The sequence below is a fragment of the Hyperolius riggenbachi genome, chromosome 10, assembly GCF_040937935.1.
Source record: "Hyperolius riggenbachi isolate aHypRig1 chromosome 10, aHypRig1.pri, whole genome shotgun sequence".
In the NCBI taxonomy this organism is placed as follows: Eukaryota; Metazoa; Chordata; class Amphibia; order Anura; family Hyperoliidae; genus Hyperolius; species Hyperolius riggenbachi.
In genome coordinates, this window is record NC_090655.1 from 261,011,754 (window position 1) to 261,034,210 (window position 22,457).

General features: G+C 45.7%; 1 protein-coding gene across 3 annotated transcripts in view; it reads left to right on the forward strand.

Moving 5' to 3' along the window:
* The window catches only part of LOC137535363 (zinc finger protein 585A-like), an 83,708-nt gene that overhangs the window by 54,310 nt on the left and 6,941 nt on the right, over positions 1 to 22,457 (forward strand). For 2 of the 3 annotated variants that reach the window (XM_068257192.1, XM_068257193.1), the window contains one exon: positions 6,050 to 6,616. In XM_068257192.1, the coding sequence (XP_068113293.1) occupies positions 6,050 to 6,616 (567 nt within the window). Of the gene's footprint in view, positions 1 to 6,049; positions 6,617 to 12,770; positions 12,783 to 22,457 lie in introns of all 3 variants that reach the window. The other variant, XM_068257194.1, reaches the window with a different exon arrangement.

The following is a 22,457-nucleotide window of genomic DNA, read 5'->3' on the forward strand; positions in this document are numbered from 1 at the left end:
TTTCAGCTCGTCCATACCACCGCAGGGGATCGCATGGCCCCGGGTGGGTTGTTTTAATACAGATTGTTTTAGATCACGTAACTAGCACTTGGCTAGCTACATGTAGCCCCCGATCACCGCCGGCACCCTCTAATCCCCCCTATCACTGCCCTTATACATACCTCCCCCTGGAACCCGCGATGGCGCAGCCTCTCCAGCAGCCTCCAGGCGTCGCTATGGGGAGGATCGGGACTGCGCATGACGTCAGACATTATGTCTGATCATCGCCATAGCGATGACAGAAGCTGTTCCGGGAAGTTGCGGTTCTCGCGGGATCGTGGATAGGTAAATATAGCCAGCAGCGATCGGGGGATCAGAGCGGTGCCGGGGGACTTGGGGCACATGTGTAGCTAGCCTAGTGCTGGTTACACTATAGAAAAGAAGTTTGTAACAAAAATGTCCCTCCCGCGGTCGCATGGCTGCAAAAATTGAACGCCAGGGAGGTTAAAAGACAATTGAAGTGAGAGGGATATGGGGGCTGCCATATTTATTTCCTTTTAAACAATACCAGTTGCCTGGCAGCTCTGCTGATCTATTTGGCTTGTCATACAGCCTACAACCAACTCTCTGCTGTTCAAGGATTGATCTGGATCCATGTGGACCTGTACTGTGCAAAAGTCCATGTGGGCCCCCCAACCCCAAGAGCTGCCATCTGTCGTGGTTGTCTTTTGGGATGGATAACTCCATAGGCCTTGATTCATGAAGTGTTACCGAACGCTTATTGAGCTTTTGGTAATTTAGCACTATCATTTAGCGGAAGTTAGTATTCATACATGACATCAGATGTCAATATTGTGAGTGCGGTATTCTGGCGGTAATTGTGCGGTACATTTTCCGAAACTTGTGTTCAAGAAGCAGGAAAGGGGCGAATCAGGGCGGTAAATTCCGAGTGCAATATCTCCCACACTGCCCTGTTGTTGTTTATGTTTCTGCTGTCGTTGTATCTAAAGGGAACCTGAACTGAGTAAAATTATTTAAACTAAACACATGATGTAGCTGCAAATCAATATTACTTCCTTACCTGGCTGTCAGTTCCTCTCAGAAGCTCACCATTTTCTTCTTACAGTGATCCTTTCCAGTTCTGACAATATTTTGTCAGAACTAAAATATACCAGTTACTGTCAGTTATATATCAGCTGCTGTCAATTACAACTGAATGTAAAAGCTAATGCCCATGTTTCCCTATGGCTCAAGTGGGCAATATTGCAGTTTAAGAGTTGCAAACCAGGAAGCTGTTATGGGGTAATGGCCATTTTTTTTTCAAAATGGTGGACAAAAAATTCCATTGATCACAGAGGACAAACAGGACGCAGGAGAGGAGAAAGATTAAGGAGTAGACTACACAGAAGGTAAGTATGACATGTTTATGTTCATTTTGACTTTTCATTTTCAGTTCAGGTTCTCTGTAAATTGTAACTATTACTTGTTATGGAGCACATATGAACACACCCCTTGTAGCGCCAAAAGCTTTTTAGCCAGCCTCCGTAGCCCACAATGCACCTTCCTTACCCACAATGCACTTGAAAAGTCTTTTATTCAATAAAAGATTGCTAGTGTTGATAATTACCGCATCATTACCGAACACTAGCGATCTTTTAACGAACAACTGCCGACCGACAACTAAAGAAAAAATTGCTGAATACTACTAAGCATTTTGTAAATTTCGCATGCGGTAAATTAACGAAAAAGCTGATTTTTACCGCAAACTGTTTGATGAATCGAGGCCATAGACTTCCCTGGATAGATGAGGTGGATTCTGCCACCAGATGAGGGATACTTTCACAACTTCTTGTCTAAGGATCTGAAGTTCTTTGTTCCAGACTTTGAGTATCCATTTTTGTAGGATCGTGGTGTGTAGTTGTCCCCACTGGAGTGCCAGGAATGTGGAGGTCAATATTCCCAGAACTGCCTTGGCCTTTCCTATTGATATTACCCCTGTATTCTGAAAAGAGAGAAAAGTGTGTAGAATCATCAAAACCTTCCTGGTTGGTAGCAATAGTTTCTGAACTACTGTACAAATATTAAACCCCAAACCTTCCATAAAGGAAGGTCCACTACAACCACCCAAAACCTTCATAATGCAGGAGCGGAGGATGCAGACGTCCAACACCAATGTGTATCCAAAAACTCCACTATGACTAAGGAGCCACGCTGTGCTCCGATACGCGTAACTTTATTGATGCTGCCGTCCATGTCTGCACAATAAAGGTCGGACTTTCATTAACATATGCGGTAGAGTAGAGTTTTTTTTGCTACACATTCCATAGATTGTTGAAGGGAAGATTTGTCCCATTTAATTAACCACCCCAAGGATTGTAGATAGGACAGGGAGCATTGTGCCTGGGCACACACAGGCCACAGAAAATCACCAAATTAGTACATCACCTAGGTAAGCTATTATCTGGCTTAAATTTTTCCTGAGGGTTGTCCAAACTTCTGCCATGATCTTAGTAAATAGCCAAGGAGCAGATGCAAGCCCAAATGGTAAAGCATTACATTGAAAATATCTTACCTCTCCCTGTAGCTGTATTGCAAACCTGCAGAATTGCTGCCATCTGAGATGTAATGGCAGATGCAGGCAGAAGTCTTTCAAATTCAGTGAGGCCAGGAAACAGTCCTGTAAAATACTTAAACTGAGAATGCTGAATGAGGTATGCAAATAAATAGTAAACTGGAAGATGACAGTTAGATGTCAGGTGATCAGCAGGCTGGAGCTCATGCAAGTATATATGAAGTCCAGCCGGTTTCTGAAGATCATGAAGCCAAGTCAGTGATGTTAAATAAGGTGTCACAAAACCCATTCCACAATTTAATCCCTCTGTTAATGTTTTAAAGGGGTTCTGTGGAGGGGGTTAAAAAGACTAAGTCCGACACTCACCTGGGGCTTCTATAGGGCCCCCTGCAGCTGTCATGTCCCACGCCGTCCTCCTCCAATCCTCCATTCCCTGCCGCCGGTCCCGCTCCAATCTAGCGTCTACCTAGACTGCGGCTGTGCGGCCATGGCCGTCATCGGGAGCTTACTGCGCAGACACAGTACAAGAAAACATCCCGGTGACGCGTGCGGGAGCGCGCACTATTCGTCTATTTAGAAGGATATTAGACCGGGACTGGCGGCGGGGAAACGAGGATCGTAGGAGGACGGCGCGGGACATTACAGCTGCAGGGGGCCGATAGAATCCCCAGGTAAGTGTTGGATTTTGTCTTTTGAGCCCTTCCACAGAACCCCTTTAAACATTTTCATACATTTTATATTTCTTATTCTTAAGGGTAACTTCAAAAATGAACCAAGAAACATTTCTAGTACACATTTATGAAACAGTTCAAGACATTAACAGATGGTTTAAATTATAGAATGGGTTTCATGCCACCTTATTTACCATGACTGACTTGGCTTCATGCACAAACCTGCTGGATTTACTGTATACTTGCATGAGCTCACTGTCCAGTAAGTAGTCACCTAATGTCCGTTACCAGCTGTAGCTGCAGTTTGTGTTACCTGTCACTGGTTAGATATATGCTGAAATCGGCAGGCTGGAAGACAAAAGCTACGTGGGACGCCATCACATGACAAGTAAAATATTAAATATATACCTCATTTAATATTTAAAGGGAACCTAAACTGAGAAGGATATGGATTTTTCCTTTTTTTTAAATAACACCAGTTGCCCGACTCTCATGCTGATCCTGTGTCTCTAACACTTTTATCCACAGCCCCTCAACATGTTTGCAGATCAGGTGCTCTGACTGAAGTCAGACTGGATTAGCTGCATGCTTGTTACAGGTGTGTGATTCAGCCACTACTGCATCCAATAAGATCAGCAGGGCTGCCAGGCAACTGGTATTGTTTGAAAGGAAAAAATCCATATTCCTCTCAGTTTAGGTTCCCTTTAAATCTTATGCTAATAGCAACCTGTCTAAAGCTGGAAAGGAGACAAATCTCAAGGAGGGGTGCTGTCCTGAGGGATGTCCTGGGAAAAACTATTTTCACCATAATTGGCTTTTATTTAAAAAAAAATGTATGTACGTACTTTATTGATGGGGTTCACAGAAAACTAATTCCTTTATTTATTTTGCCTTTTTTAAATTCTTTATTTGTTACATTTTTCTACTTCTAATTGGTACTGCTGTAATGTGTATTTATGGCCAGATGTCACTAGGGGGCAGTGTGAGACAATAACAGAGGACTTCTGCTTTCATTTTCTATATTTTCTGCTAGAGAGTGAGATCAAAGTATTCCAGGAATTAACAGCACAACAAATTCTGCCAACTGAGGTGAAAAGCAGCAGAGCACTTATCTCAAACTAGATAACTCTATTGAAGCTGCTAATGAGATAATAGTTGTGCTTTAAATACTGAGCCCATAAGGTCCTCCTGGAGCAGCTACCACCTCCAGCTGGCGCGTCACACGTATGCACACTCTCTGTATTACCTTATCTCTGGATTTCTATTACTTCTTATGCTATAAATCATGCATCTAAATACACCTCTTATCATTTGTGTTTATTACTGCAGTCAGAGGAGTTTTATGTTTATCCCAGCCGTTATGGGAGGCCGGCCTGTATCTCTTCCCTGTGATGGAGGACATTACCCTGATAGCTGCTGCGCATGTGCTGCAGTTGTGGCTTGTGGTAATCACTGATGGACTGCCGCTGTGCATGTGCTGCAGTTGTGGCATGTGGTAATCACTGATGGCCTGCCGCTGTGCATGTGCTGCAGTTGTGGCTTGTGGTAATCACTGATGGACTGCCGCTGTGCATGTGCTGCAGTTGTGGCTTGTGGTAATCAGTGATGGACTGCCGCTGTGCATGTGCTGCAGTTGTGGCTTGTGGTAATCACTGATGGACTGCCACTGTGCATGTGCTGCAGTTGAGGCTTGTAGTAATCACTGATGGACTGCTGCTGTGCATGTGCTGCAGTTGTGGCTTGTGGTAATCACTGATGGACTGCCGCTGTGCATGTGCTGCAGTTGTGGCTTGGGGTAATCACTGATGGACTGCCGCTGCGCATGTGCTGCAGCTGTGGCTTGTGGTAATCACTGATGGGCTGCCGCTGAGCATGTGCTGCAGTTGTGGCTTGTGGTAATCACTGATGGACTGCCGCTATGCTTGTACTGCAGCTGTGGCTTGTGGTAATCACTGATGGGCTGCCGCTGTGCATGTGCTGCAGTTGTGGCTTGTGGCAATCACTGATGGACTGCTGCTGTGCATGTGCTGCAGTTGTGGCTTGTGGTAATCACTGACGGACTGCTGCTGTGCATGTGCTGCAGTTGTGGCTTGTGGTAATCACTGATGGACTGCCACTGTGCATGTGCTGCAGTTGTGGCTTGTGATAATCACTGATGTGCTTCTGCTGTGCATGTGCTGCAGTTGTGGCTTGTGGCAATCACTGATGGACTGCCGCTGTGCATGTGCTGCCGTTGTGGCTTGTGGTAATCACTGATGGACTGCCGCTGTGCATGTGCTGCAGCTGTGGCTTGTGGTAATCACTGATGGACTGCCGCTGTGCATGTGCTGCAGCTGTATCTTGTGGTAATCACTGATGGGCTGCCGCTGTGCATGTGCTGCCGTTGTGGCTTGTGGTAATCACTGATGGACTGCCGCTGTGCATGTGCTGCAGCTGTGGCTTGTGGTAATCACTGATGGCCTGCCGCTGTGCATGTGCTGCGGTTGTGGCTTGTGATAATCACTGATGGACTGCTGCTGTGCATGTGCTGCAGTTGTGGCTTGTGGTAATCACTGATGGACTGCCGCTGTGCATGTGCAGCAGCTGTGGCTTGTGGTAATCACTGATGGACTGTCATTGTGCATGTGCTGCAGTTGTGGCTTGCATCTGTAGGTAAATTCTGTGTGGTAGATCATTTTCAATTTGTTATTTTTGAAGCAGCTCACAAGCTTAAAATTGTCAGCTCCTCTGGTCTGTGGGATATTACCAGCCCCCAGCAAATTGTTACTGTGTGTTCTTTGTTAATTAGTACTAATATATTTCATATATAATTTATTATCCTTTTCAGAACTAAGATCTGAGCTCAGAGAACAAGAGACATATGTGAGGAGTGATCAACAGTCTATGGAGGAGGGATACATGATAAGGGCAATTAAAGAGGAGGAAGAAGAGACATATGTGAGGAGTGATAAGCAGTCTATGGAGGAGGGTGACATGATGGGGACAATTAAAGAGGAAGAGACATATGTGAGGAGTAATCAGCAGTCTATGGAGGAGAGTCATATGATGAGGACAATTAAAGAGGAAGAAGAAGAGACCTATGTGAGAAGTGATCAGCAGTCTATGGAGGAGAGTGACATGATGAGGACAATTAAAGAGGAAGAAGAAGAGACATATGTGAGGAATGATCAGCAGTCTATGGAGGAGGGTGAGATGATAAAGGCCATTAAAGAGGAGGAGGAAAAAGAGACACATGTGAGGAGAGATCAGCAGTCTATAGAGGAAGGTTTAATAATAAGAGTGATCAAAGAAGAAGAAGAAGAAACATATGTGAGGAGTGATCAGCAGTCCATGGAGGAGGGTGACATGATGGGGACAACTATAGATGAGGACCCTCTTCCAGAAAGCAGAACAGGTGAGTTATCAACATTAAATATTGAATATGTTTAGTTGATATGACTGTGTCACTGATCACAGACTGCCCAGATTAGGGGTGTAAATGTTAGATTTTTCTCATCTAAAACTTTCTTTCTTAATTGTGTTTAATGACAGTTTAGTAACAGTCACAGTACAGTCACCCTGATGGCTTTGGAGTGCCCTGTTCTGTTTTGTCACACATAAGGCTTGATTCACAAAGCGGTGCTAACAGTTAGCACCTTGGTGAAAAGCCCCTTATCACTCCTAAACTCAGTTTAGGTGTGATAAGTTTAGGCGTGATAAGTTTATGCACCAACTGAGTTAGCACCGCAGTGCACAGCTGATCAAAAGTTTTGCGCTAACAAAGTCTGGTGCACTTCGCATAGAGTTTAATGGCGCTGCTTTGCACGTGGGACTTTGCGCGCAATCTAAATTTATCTAAATTTATCTAAACTTATCACGCCTCCTAAACTTTTCACGCCTATACTGGCTTTTCATCAGCATGGTGCAATGGTTATCACGACTAAAGTCGCTAACTGGGTTAGCACCGCTTTGTGAATCGAACCCAAAGGGTTACCGGCCAATAATAAGCTGATAATGGTCACTGTACATTACTGTACACAGATTGGTCACAGTAGGGGTGACATAGTGTTACTGGCGTGTAATAAGCTGATAATGGTCACTGTACATTACTGTACACAGATTGGTCACAGTAGGGGTGAGTTAGTATTACTGGCCTGTAATAAGCTGATAATGGGCACTGCACATTACTGTACACAGATTGGTCACAGTAGGGGTGACTTAGTGTTACTGGCCCGTAATAAGCTGATAATGGTCACTGTACATTACTGTACACAGATTGGTCACAGTAGGGGTGACTTAGTGTTACTGGCCTGTAATAAGCTGATAATGGTCACTGTACATTACTGTACACAGATTGGTCACAGTAGGGGTGACTTAGTGTTACCGGCCTGTAATAAACTGATAATGGTCACTGTACATTACTCTACACAGATTGTTCACAGTAGTGGTGACTTAGTGTTACTGGCCTGTAATAAGCTGATAATGGTCACTGTACATTACTGTACACAGATTAGTCACAGTAGGGGTGACAGTGTTACTGGCCTGTAATAAGCTGATAATGGTCTCTGTACATTACTGTACACAGATTGGTCACAGTAGGGGTGACTTAGTGTTACTGGCCTGTAATAAGCTGATAATGGCCACTGTACATGACTGTACACAGATTGGTCACAGTAGGGGTGACTTGGTGTTACCGGCCTGTAATAAACTGATAATAGTCACTATACATTACCGTATGCAGATTGGTGACAGAAGGGGTGGCTTAGGGTTACTGGCCTTGCAGACAAATCATGACAAGTGCTCTCCCTGCCTAAGTCTCTAGAAGGGTGTAAGCTGGGGGGTGGTTGGGTAAGACGCACGGCCACTTGTGCTGCAGACAAGGCAGCCATATGCTTTGGCCCTTATTACTGTGTAACGAATGTATAACTTGTGTGTGTCATGTATGGCATATTCAGGCAGGGATCACACTTGTGGGAACTGTAGGCATTCTGCTGTGATGATAAATCGCATGAGAAAGCACAAGTAATGCTTTCCTGTAGACATGTATGGTCAGTTGTTAAAATGTAAGTTTTTTGGGATGCGGGAGAAGAAAACTTTGTTGCTTTTTTTCACACACTGCCTGCAATTCTTATTGCTGTCAGACAACCACTGCAATGAGAATGGGAATAGGAGAGCAGCAAAGGCTAGACAGATACTGGTGATAAGGGATTTGATTATTACAATTGGCTAAAACGATTATATGGAGAGCCGCCCCTTTAATGAAGATAAGTGCAACTCACATTAGCAAGGAGCCTGTAGCCTAATATCAATTATGGTCCATGATCAAACACAAAGGACTACTGTCTCAATACACATACAAATTCTTGTTTAATTAGAAGCCTTGGCTACATGAATTTCGCACAACATGTTAAAAAAACCCCACAACTTAAAAACAAGTGTACCTAGCCAGGATATGCGCGCTTAACTCTAAATGGGACCAGATCAGGTTTTATGCATGGTGTAGTCGCCCAGCCGTAGCCTCATGCAGAAAACGCCCAGCTACCTCGATCTATTGGTCCTCAGCCACCACCAGATCACCACCAGATCACCACACACACTGTGAAATGCTTCTATTTCTGGCTTCCCATAGCTGGTTTGGTTAGTAGCTGCACTATATGAGGCCTTCCAATTCCACTAACATGTTGTGCGAAATTCATGTAGCCAAGGCTTCTAATTAAACAAGAATTTGTATGTGTATTGAGACAGTAGTCCTTTGTGTTTGATCATGGATTTGATTATTAGGCACACAGATGGGGTAATCTGTTGAAGAAACCGTGAATGCCATACAGTGTGTTGTCTCCCGGGTGCTCGGGTTCGGCATATAGCGTAACGCATTGGAAGATTATTGGGTGGAGCTGGGGAAGACCCGGCTGTCATGCTACGCATTAGTAACAATGACAAAGTTAATGGAGATGGAAGGTCCTCACAAATGACTTTCAGCTACTTGGAGTTAAACTTAAAGCGGACCCAAACCGAACATTTTTTTAATTCAAAATATTTAGTTGCACCACTCTGACACATACAAATATAAATAAACACTCCTTCAAGCTTATGAGCATTTCAGTGCATGCTTTTCACCCTCCGCTTTGCATAACTAGGGTTATACAGGTGGCAGCCATTAGCAATTCCTCCTTTGCTGGACACCATCTACTCCACCAGTTTGCCGGATTATTTGCTGGCAATATGAAAGGAAGGGAGGGGTTTCTCCAATAAATGTAAAATATTTTATATTTGTCATCATGCAGCTGAAAAAAAGGCTGCTATTTATTATTATAAGTTAGAAAATAGCTTTTATTTCGGAAATCTTGTATTTTTAGTTTGGGTCGACTTTAAAGCAAGGATTTCCAAGGTGGTGTTTTCTGAAATACTACCAGTGCCACGCACTACACCTGAGTGACAGAGGGAACTTAAGGAGCTGCATTGGGGAGAACTAAACATTTGGAGGAGATTTTAAAGCGGTATTGTCACCATAAAAATCAAATTTTAACAGCAACTGGTCTGAGTGTATTAAGTGATAAAGATGCTAATCCTGCATTCAAAACTTTCAAAACTTTTTCTGCTGTTATGATTTGGATTTACCACATACTTAAGGAACACTGGCCCTTTAGTAGTCGTGCCAAAGAATTGCATGCTGGGGGTTCTTTTTATCTATAATTTATTTCTCCTCTTCCCTTTATTTCCCTGCCAGCTTCTTATCTGAAACCTAATCCCCTACTCACTTGTGTTTTACAAGCGAGGCTGAGGTGACTCAGCGATTAGAGGAGACAAGAAAAAAAGTAAAGGGCAGAAATGACATCACAAGTTAGCCTTAACTGTGGGCAAAAGACATGCCCCCCACTACTAACAGAATTCTCGTCATTTACTATATAACATTCACTGAAATCAAAACGTGGACAGTATAATACATGTGTTATGTAAGTAGATCAAGTATTTATCTACTTATATATGTGTTTTTTTTCCCTGGCATAGTATGGGTGAGCCTACCGCTTTAAAGTAGGATCTGGAGGGAGGTGGGAGGGTAAAGTCTCAATATGTAGATGAGATAAGGTAAAAAGACAGTGTGAGCCTAACATTACAGGGAATGGATGGGATGGATAGGGAGTGGGGAAAGTATAAAGAGTAAGGAGGTAGTTCAAACTTCCTGTAGTGTAGCCCGTTAACTGTAACCAAAATTGGAAAATGTGGTGGTAAAAATATAAAGTGCATGGTAACCAATGCCAGGAGCATTGCAAATAAAATGGATGAACTAGAGTTAATTCTGATTGACAAAGACTATGACATTGTTGGAATAACCGAGACATGAGTGGATGAAAGCCATGACTGGATAGCTAATTTAGAGGGATACAGTGTGTTTAGGAAGGACATAAGTAACATATAATATGAAGTTAAGTATTTGAAGTGGGAGGGATGAGGAGAATGGAACCAAATAACCACTATATGACCAACTGAAATTGTAAGGATAAATGGATGGATGAATGTGCAGTTGCATGGATATATGTTCAAGTATAGAAGGCACTTATATGAATGTGTATGAAAGTTGAAATAAGAGTAATTGCTTTGCTTCTCAGTTTAGATATGTGACCTGTCTGTGCATGCGGCCTGTCCCCCCCCCCCCCCCCCCCCGCCCCCCACTGGGCTCGGTTCGGCCCTGTTGGCTCATGCATGGAGGGCATGCACATAAAATAAGGGGGTAGTCGGAAAGGGATATTTAACCACTTAACATTAAGATGGGTAGGTGGAGTTTTTTTTTGTTGGTGTTTGTATTTTGTTCTGTTTTTTCTCTTCCTTTCTTTCTTTTTTTCTTTTTTACTATAATTAATTTGATCTGAGCCACTGGTGAAATATTTGATATATTGTGGTGATGATGGGGTGAGGGAAGGGGGGAGGAGAGGAAAGAAAAGTAAACTATGATGCAGACCTGAGACCCACGTATGATGGTTTCACAGCTGTCACATGGTCATATCTGGGTCACATACCGGCTGAGTTTGAAGAAGAAAAAAAAAAAAAAAAAAAAAAAGGAAGGACAGAGTGGGGATAAAGGTGGAGGGGTTTGTCTCTTTGCTAAAAACTCTTTTACAGCTGCCATGAATTATGGGATGGATGAAGATGTGGATGCCATTTGGGTAAATATTCAGGGTGGAAATGGCTGTTGCCAATTGCTTATTGGGGGATGCTACAGGCCACCTCTTATTCATGATGCGGCAGAACTGCAACTACTGCAAAGAAGATTAAAAAAAGCTGCAAGTAAAAGTGAGGTCAGTTCTCGGTGACTTCTACTATCCAGACATTGATTGGGATATTTTGGTAAAAGTGGCAAATTTCTGGCAACACTACAGAACAATGACTTGACCAGATAATAGACCAGATAATGTATCAAATGTGCAGGTTCAAGACCATTTGGGGAATAGTGATCACAACATAACGTTTGATCTGGTGACTGATAGGTCACAGAGCAGCAGAACCTCTAAAACTATGACGTTTAGAGAAGCAAAGTTCAGCCAACTCGGGCAGGCACCAAGTTTGGTGGATTGGGATAATATACTACAAGGGAAGGACATTGAAGAAAAATGGTAAATGTTTAAATGTATTCTCAATGACTATTGTAGTAAATATATCCCATACGGAAACAAAATGTCTAGGAATAAAAAAAAGGCCTCTTTGGATGAATGGAAAGGTTAGAGATAAAATGAAGTGGAAAAAAGAATGCTTATAAGGCCTTAAAACAGGAGGGGACCGAGGCTGCATAAAGCAATTATAAGGAGTGCAATAAACGTTGTAAAAAATAAATTAGGCTGGCAAAGATTGAAAATGAAAATCAAATCGCTAGGTATATCAAATCTAACCCACAGAAGTTTTACAAGTACATCAACTCTAAAAAAAGAAAGGTTCACTGTATAGGACTGCTAAAGGATGAGGGTGGGAACTCAATGGTGGATGACCAAGGTAAGGAAGAGTAATTAAATGCTTTCTTTGCTTCTGTCTTCACAAGGGAAACATCGTTGTTGCAAATTACAGATACGGAAGGGTCCAAACTTCAAATTTTAATAGTAAATTCTTAACGCAGGAAGGAGTGAAGGCAAGACTAAAGAAAATAAAAATGGATAAGGCACCTGGCCCGGATGACATACATCCTCAGGTCCTAAGGAAATTAAGTTCAGTTATTGATATACCTTTTTATGTTATCTTTTTGTGACTCTCTTTCAACTGGCTGAGTTCCGGCAGATTGTCGTACAGCCCACGTTTTCCCATTGTTTGAGAAAAAAAAATCAGATCCCGAAAATTGTAGACCTGTAAGCTTAAAGTCAGTGGTGTGCAAACTATTTGAGGGGTTAAGAGATGCTATACAAGACTTCATGGCAGAGAATAATCTTATTTCTCAGCATCAGCATGGGTTTACTAAGGACAGGTCCTGTTTGACTAACATGCTCAGCTTTTATGAGGTAGTGAATGCTAGTGTGGATATTGGGAATGCTTGTAGATGTCATATACTTGGAGTTTGCAAAGGCCTTCAATAGTGTTCCTCACAACAGTCTGGTGCAAAAGTTGAGGATGCAAGGACTAGGGAAGAGTCTGTGTGCTTGGATAGGGAACTGGCTAATGGACAGAAAACAAAGAGTTGTTGTCAATGGATCATATTCAAAATGGGTGACTGTTAGCAATGGGGTCCCACAGGGGTCAGTACTGGGTCCAGTGCTCTTCAATTAATGGATAAATGACTTAGTAGATGAAGTAGAAAGCAATGTTGCTATTTTTGCAGATGTTAGAAAATTGTGCCTATGGTGCCACCATAGGCCGTAATAGGAATTACAGCTATAGCAGCGCACAGTGAATAACTTCGGCGTTGTCAGAAGACGGAGCTGCAGTTGCTTTAAAACACTGTAATTCGGCTTCCAGCAAAAGTTGGAAGCCAAATTACATCATTCCCCCACTATCCACATGGACCTAGAGGGGGAATAGTAATTAAAGGGACTCCGAGCTCTGCCTAAAATAAAAATGTTCACTTACCCGGGGCTTTCTGCATCCCAGTGCTGGTCGGGACGTCCCACGCCGGCCTCCTGGCTCTTCTCCCCACGGCTGTCCGGCGGCTCCCTGGGCGACACTGGCTGAGTGTCGGGGCTCCTTCTTCCGCAAACCTCATCAATGACGTCGCACGCCGGCCGCCTCGCGTCATCACGGCGGCTGGCGTGACAGTACGGCGCATGCGCGATTTAATTGCGCATGCGCCGTACTGTCACGGCGGCCGCCGTGATGACGCGAGGCGGCCGGCGTGCGACGACATTGATGAGGTTTGCGGAAGAAGGAGCCCCGACACTCGGCCAGTGTCGCCCAGGGAGCCGCCGGACAGCCCTATATGGACAGCCGTGGGGAGAAGAGCCAGGAGGCCGGCGTGGGACGTCCCGACCAGCACTGGGATGCAGAAAGCCCCGGATAAGTGAACATTTTTATTTTAGGCAGTGCTCGGAGTCCCTTTAACGCCACTGGGAACTTGTGCAGCAGCAGGATAAGCCTTATACTGGTTGTATCCTGCGCCCGATTCATATGAATGCGCACAGACATCACCTACAACACGCAGTACGGTCACACAGATGTTGAAGTGACACTATAACAGTCAGTACACTTTAAACTCACAGCAGGCAGTGACCAGCCAAGGGGTGTTGTCACAAATCTAATTTATTTATTTATTTTGGCCCACAAAGATCACCTAGAATTCACAGTACGGTCACACAGGTGTAAACGTGACATGGTAACAGTACACGCTGATCACACAGCAGGCAGTGACCAGCAAAGGGGTATTGCCACAAATGTCTGCCACACTGTTCTTTTTGGCAAACTGATATCACTGATAAGTCAGTATGGTCGGTGACACGGGTCCTGCTGTAATGCTCTATGAGGGTAACACAGCATGCGTCGTGTCACAAGTGTCAGACACGAAATTACTTCTGCACAGGGCGGCGGGCTGTAACCGTGACACAGCCACACACTATACTGTATATGGTGGTGTTGTGTTGCTACAACACATCACAAGAAAGCAACAACCAATAATAACTACAGCATGGTTAATGTCTTTGTCAGTCTTTAAAAGGATTTTTGTGGTTAGGAAGAGTCCTCAAATGGCCTATTGGGGGTTCCTCTAGTTGGTGAACTGCAAGTAGCAGAGCAGCTAGGAAGCAGATATACAGCACAATATTACAATACAGCCTCTCTAACACTGTCCCTGTATCAGCAGCAGCAGCAGCTCCTCCCCCTACACTGACTGCTACACAGCACTATATCACACTACAGCCTCTCTAACACTGTCCCTGTGTCTGCAGCAGCTTCCCTCCCTACACTGACTGCTACACAGCACTATATCACTCTACAGCCTCTCTAACACTGTCCCTGTATGAGCAGCAGCAGCTCCTCCACCTACACTGACTGCTACACAGCACTATATCACACTACAGCCTCTCTAACACTGTCCCTGTATCAGCAGCAGCAGCTCTACCCCTACACTGACTGCTAGCCAGCACTATATCGCAGTACAGCCTCTGTAACACTGTCCATGTATCAGCAGCAGCAGCTCCCCTCCCTACACCGACTGCTAGCCAGCACTATATCGCAGTACAGCCTCTGTAACACTGTCATTGTATCAGCAGCAGCAGCTCCTCCCGCTACACTGACTGCTACACAGCACTATATCACACTACAGCCTCTCTAACACTGTCCCTGTATCAGCAGCAGCAGCTCCTCCCCCTACACTGACTGCTAGCCAGCACTATATCGCAGTACAGCCTCTCTAACACTGTCCCTGTATCAGCAGCAGCAGCTCCTCCCCCTACACTGACTGCTACACAGCACTATATCACAATACAGCCTCTCTAATACTGTCCCTGTATCAGCAGCAGCAGCTCCTCCCCCTACACTTACTGCTACACAGCACTACATCACACTACAGCCTCTCTAACACTGTCCCTGTATCAGCAGCAGCAGCTCCTCCCCCCAACACTGACTGCTACACAGCACTATATCACACTACAGCCTCTCTAACACTGTCCCTGTATCAGCAGCAGCAGCTCCTCTCCCTACACTGATTGCTACACAGCACTATATCACACTACAGCCTCTCTAACACTGTCCCTGTATCAGCAGCAGCTCCTCCCCCTACACTGACTGCTACACAGCACTATATCACACTACAGCCTCTCTAATACTGTCCCTGTATCAGCAGCAGCAGCTCCTCCCCCTACACTGACTGCTACACGGCACTATATCACACTACAGCCTCTCTACCACTGTCCCTGTATCATCAGCAGCAGCAGCAGCTCCTCCCCCTACACTGACTGCTACACAGCACTATATCACAATACAGTCTCTCTAACACTGTCCCTGTATCAGCAGCAGCTCCTCCCCCTACATTGACTGCTACACAGCACTATATCACACTACAGCCTCTCTAACACTGTCCCTGTATCAGCAGCAGCAGCAGCTCCTCTTCCTACACTGACTGCTACACAACACTATATCACACTACAGCCTCTCTAGCACTGTCCCTGTATCAGCAGCAGCTCCTCCCCCGACACTGACTGCTACACAGCACTATATTACACTACAGCCTCTCTAACACTGTCCCTATCAGCAGCAGCAGCTCCTCCCCCTACACTGACTGCTACACAGCACTATATCACACTACAGCCTCTCTAGCACTGTCCCTGTATCAGCAGCAGCTCCTCCCCCTACACTGACTGCTACACAGCACTATATCACAATACAGCCTCTCTAACACTGTCCATGTATCAGCAGCAGCAGCTCCCCTCCCTACGCTGACTGCTAGCCAGCACTATATCGCAGTACAGCCTCTCTAACACTGTCCCTGTATCAGCAGCAGCAGCAGCTCCTCCCCTACACTGACTGCTACACAGCACTATATTACAATACAGCCTCTCTAATACTGTCCCTGTATCAGCAGCAGCAGCTCCTCCCCCTACACTTACTGCTACACAGCACTATATCGCACTACAGCCTCTCTAACACTGTCCCTGTATCAGCAGCAGCAGCTCCTCCCCCCTACACTGACTGCTACACAGCACTATATCACACTACAGCCTCTCTAACACTGTCCCTGTATCAGCAGCAGCAGCTCCTCTCCCTACACTGATTGCTACACAGCACTATATCACACTACAGCCTCTCTAACACTGTCCCTGTATCAGCAGCAGCAGCTCCTCCCCCTACACTGACTGCTACACAGCACTATATCACACTACAGCCTCTCTAACACTGTCCCTGTATCAGCAGCAGCAGCTCCTCCCCCTACACTGACTGCTACACAGCACTATATCACAATACAGCCTCTCTACCAATGTCCCTGTATCATCAGCAGCAGCAGCTCCTCCCCCTACACTGACTGCTACACAGCACTATATCACAATACAGTCTCTCTAACACTGTCCCTGTATCAGCAGCAGCTCCTCCCCCTACACTGACTGCTACACAGCACTATATCACACTACAGCCTCTCTAGCACTGTCCCTGTATCAGCAGCAGCAGCTCCTCCCCCTACACTGACTGCTACACAGCACTATATCACACTACAGCCTCTCTAGCACTGTCCCTGTATCAGCAGCAGCTCCTCCCCCTACACTGACTGCTACACAGCACTATATCACAATACAGCCTCTCTAACACTGTCCCTGTATCAGCAGCAGCTCCTCCCCCTACACTGACTGCTACACAGCACTATATCACACTACAGCCTCTCTAACACTGTCCCTGTATCAGCAGCAGCTCCTCCCCCTACACTGACTGCTACACAGCACTATATCACACTACAGTCTCTCTAACACTGTCCCTGTATCAGCAGCAGCTCCTCCCCCTACACTGACTGCTACACAGCACTACACTCATACACTCACCTAAAGGATTATTTGGACCACCATACTAATACAGTGTTTGACCCCCTTTCACCTTCAGAAGTGCCTTAATTCTACATGGCATTGATTCAACAAGGTGCTGAAAGCAATCTTTAGAAATGTCGGCCCATATTGATAGGATAGCATCTTGCAGTTGATGGAGATTTGTGGGATGCACATCCAGGGCACGAAGCTCCCGTTCCACCACATCCCAAAGAGGCTCTATTGGGTTGAGATCTGGTGACTGTGGGGGCCATTTTAGTACAGTGAACTTACTCAGCTTGATTCACTAAAAAGTGCTAACTGTTGGCACGCCCGTGCTAAACAGTTAGCATGCGAAGTGCAGTGCGCGCATCTTTGCGCACACAAAAAAAATTGAGTTAGCGTGGTAACTACCGGTTGCGCTCGATAATGTGGACATTTGCACTCGATCGGGCGGGCAATCGTGCGCAAATGTCCGCGTTATCGAGCGCAACCGGTAGTTACCGTGCAAGCGCGACCTTTTGCGTACGCAAAGATGCGCGCACTGCACTTCGCATGCTAATTGTTTAGCACGGGTGTGCCAACAGTTACCTCTTTTTAGTAAATCAAGCCCATTGTCATGTTCAAGAAACCAATTTGAAATGATTCGAGCTTTGTGACATGGTGCATTATCCTGCTGGAAGTAGTCATCAGAGGATGGATACATGGTGGTCATGAAGGGATGGACATGGTCAGAAACAATGCTCAGGTAGTCCGTGGCACTTAAAGAGACTCTGTAACAACAAAAACCTCCCCTGGGGGGTACTCACCTCGGGTGGGGGAAGCCTCCGGATCCTAATGAGGCTTCCCACGCCGTCCTCTGTCCCACGGGGGTCTCGCCGCAGCCCTCCGAACAGCCGGCGACTGTGCCGACTGTCATTTCAATATTTACCTTTGCTGGCTCCAGCGGGGGCGCTGTGGCGACTTTCGGCACGGAAATAGACGGAAATACCCGATCTCCGTCGGGTCCGCTCTACTGCGCAGGCGCCGGAAACTTGCGCCTGCGCAGTAGAGCAGACCCGACGGCGATCGGGTATTTCCGCCTACTTCGGCGCTGAGAGGCATCAGAGCGCCTGCGCAGGAGCCAGGAAGGTAAATAATGACGTCACCGCTGCCCGGACTGCACGGAGGGCTACAGCGAGACCCCCGAGGGACGCAGGATGGCGTGGGAAGCCTCATTAGGATCCTGAGGCTTCCCCCACCCGAGGTGAGTACCCCCCAGGGGCCGTTTTGGCGTTACAGTTCCTCTTTAAACGATGCCCAATTGGCACTAAGGGGCCTAAAGTGTGCCAAGAACACATCCCCCACACCATTACACCACCACCAGCCTGCACAGTGGTAACAAGGCATGATGGATCAATGTTCTCATTCTGTTTACACTAAATTCTGACTTTTTCGAGACTCATCAGACCAGGCAACCATTTTCCAGTCTACATCTGTCCAATATTGGTGAGCTTGTGCAAATTGTAGCTTCTTTTTCCTTTTTGTAGTGGAGATGAGTGGTACCTGGTGAGGTCTTCTGCTGTTGTAGCCCATCCGCCTCAAGGTTGTGCGTGTTGTGGCTTCACAAATGCTTTGCTGCTTACCTCGGTTGTAACAAGTGATTATTTCAGTCAACGTTGTTCTTCTATTAGCTTGAATCATTTGGCACATTCTCCTCTGACCTCTAGCATCAACAAGGCATTTTCGCCCAAAGGACTGCCGCATACCAGATGTTTTTCTCTTTTCACACCATTCTTTGTAAACCCTTGAAATGGTTGTGTGTGAAAATCCCAGTAACTGAGCAGATTGTGAAATACTCAGACTGGCCCGTCTGGCACCAACAACCATGCCATGCTCAAAATTGCTTAAATCACCTTTCTTTCCCATTCTGACATTCAGTTTGGAGTTCAGGAGATTATCTTGACCAGGACCACACCCCTAAATGCATTGAAGCAACTGCCATGTGATTGCTTGATTAGATAACTGCATTAATGAGAAATTGAACAGGTGTTCCTAATAATCCTTTAGGTGAGTTTATATCACAATACAGCCTCTCTAAGGCTCAACACACACCATACAATCTTGGTTGTACAGATTTACCAAATCAATGTAGTATAAGGGCCAACAGATTAAAAATACCTTGAATGATTGAATGTATAAGCTCTTATACTACATGAAAGTGGTAAGATTGAACAACCAAGATTGTATGGTGTGTGTTGAGCTTAACACTGTCCCTGTATCTGCAGCAGCAGCAGCTCCTCTCCCTACATGGACTGCTACACAAAACTATATCACACTACACCCTCTCTAACACTGTCCCTGTATCAGCAGCAGCAGACCCCCCCCCCCCCTACACTGCTACACAGTACTATATCACACTACATCCTCTCTAACACTGTCTCTGTATCAGCAGCAGCTCCTCCCCCTACACTGACTGCTAAACAGCACTATATCACACTTCAGCCTCTCTAACTCTGTCCCTGTATCAGCAGCAGCAGATCCCCCCCCCCCCCCCCCCTACACTACTACACAGTACTATATCACTCTACAGCTTCTCTAACACTGTCCCTGTATCAGCAGCAGCAGCTCCTCCCCTACACTGACTGCTACACAGCACTATATCACACTACAGCCTCTCTAACACTGTCCCTGTATCAGCAGCAGCAGCTCCTCCCCCTACACTGACTGCTACACAGCACTATATCACAATACAGTCTGTCTAACACTGTCCCTGTAGCAGCAGCAGCAGCTCCTTCCCCTACACTGACTGCTACACAGCATTATATCACAATACAGTCTGTCTAACACTGTCCCTGTATCAGCAGCAGCTCCTCCCCCTACACCGACTGCTACACAGCACTATATCACACTACAGCCTCTCTAACACTGTCCCTGTATCATCAGCAGCAGCAGCTACTCCCCAAACACTGACTGCTACACAGCACTATATCAAACTACAACCTCTCTAACACTGTCCCTGTATCAGCAGCAGCAGCTCCTCCCCCTACACTGACTGCTACACTGCACTATATCACACTACAGCCTCTCTAACACTGTCCCTGTATCAGCAGCAGCAGCAGCAGCAGCAGCTCCTCCCCCTACACTGACTGCTACACAGCACTATATCACACTACAGCCTCTCTAACACTGTCCCTGTATCAGCAGCAGCAGCTCCTCCCCTACACTGACTGCTACACAGCACTATATCACACTACAGCCTCTCTAACACTGTCCCTGTATCAGCAGCAGCAGCTCCTCCCCCTACACTGACTGCTACACAGCACTGTATCACACTACAGCCTCTCTAACACTGTCCCTGTATCTGCAGCAGCAGCTCCTCTCCCTACACTGACTACTACACAGCACTATATCACACTACAGCCTCTCTACTAGTGTCCCTGTATCAGCAGCAGCTCCTCCCCCTACGCTGACTGCTGCACAGCACTATATCACACTACAGCCTCTCTAACATTGTCCCTGTATCAGCAGCAGCAGCTCCTCTCCCTACACTGACTAATTCTGAATAAAAATGGCCGCCGGGATTGTGCTTTTTATAAGGGGAGGAGTGGCCCAGGTGGGGATCATGTCTGTTTGGCTGTCATGTCCCATCTGACTTCAGGGTGAAGGGGGAAAACTGGCACTATAAAAAGTATAGGGCATACGCAAAATTTTGATATTTGGCCATCACTAATAATTTATAATATTGTTTATAACAAATAGCATATGACCTATGCAATACAGAAATGCATTCATTTATATGCTGTATATCACATCATCCTGTATGTAAGCCACCACTTTTTTCCTAAATTTTATTGGTTTCAAACCATTTTATCTTTCCCCCTTTGCATTGTCATCTCCTCACCAGGAGGGCTCGGGCTCCAGCTTGGGCCACCAGGCCTGTCCCACCAACTATAGCTTTATCAAGAGTGTGACCAAGACCTAGAGGAAGCCCTGGGGAGCCGAGTGCAGACTGATTCCTCCACATGCCTATATGGCTGGTGCCCTAAAAAGCAGCCTTGTTTTGTGAGTTTCCTTTCACACTCCACAAATCACCAACTCAGCATTAATACTACACTATCTGGGCTCCCTTTGTCTCTATATATTTTATAAGGTGATGAACATCTTATCTCTCAGATGAGGATACAGCGGTAATAAGAATGTGTAAGTGACACCACATTGCTCTACAAACATAACACAGATTTCTTGCAATACGTACATATAGGTCTGTTTTCACAGGAGTAACACATTGGGGGACATTTATCAAGAGTGTCTGAGACAAAATATTAGTAGGTTTTTAGAAATCCATGCAGAACTGTCTCAGACAGCCTAAGAAATCACTAAATAGTGCAGATTCCTTCTTAAACTGTTGTATAATAGGAGGAGCTAGGAAGGTCTCAGACAGTGCAGTGTGTGAGGGGAATTCCTGTTGCTGAGGTAACCAACACACTTGCTGTATTGATAGCAGCAGCCTCTGAGGAGGAATTCAGCAGGGGGAGGAGCACATCACAAATCATGTCTAGCCTGCACTCTGCAATCATGTCTATCCTACAGTTCCACACCTGTAGAACTGCTATCAACCACTTCTTAATCTGCACCAGTTTAGGGTTGGATTTGCACTTTTCTTAACTGTAGTGCAGCTCTAGAAATTCATGCTGAATTGCCACTATTACCTAGTGTCAGGAACCGGCCTGCGGCACGCCTCTGTATACGGTTCCCGACTGCGGGTTTGACCAGATCGAGAGGGGAAGCAGCCTTAGTTGAGCTACCACAAGGCTGTGACCCCTCAAACACTTCTCATTGCCACCACTAGATGTTGCTAGACACGTCCACTCTGCTGTCGAGTGCTCAGCGGGTCAGCTTTGCGCTTTAGGCCGAATACGGGAATGACACACACACACACACACACACACACACACACACCTGCTCCTATTCACCATCGGTCACCTTCAGATGAAAATGTAGTTGTCAGACAATCCAAGCTTCCTTGAGTCAGGTGACAATCCAAGCTTCCTTGAGCCAGGGTACAATACCTTCAAAAGCCACCTGCCCGACTGGCCTCTTAACATACATACACATATGATACAGTCAGAAAAATGAAAAATATGCTTCTGTATTATCCCAACATCCTAACTAGCTGCTATATCCTGACACCTAGGATTTATGAAGGTTCTTATTATCATGCAGAACTGTTCTCCCTGCTGGTTTGAACACATTAAGACGAAAAAGCCGGTAATGCTTTGCTAAATCTCCCCCATTGCTTCCACTGTCTCACCAAGCTCTACAACTTACTGCGTTTCCATGTATGGGCAATGCTTTAGCTGCAGG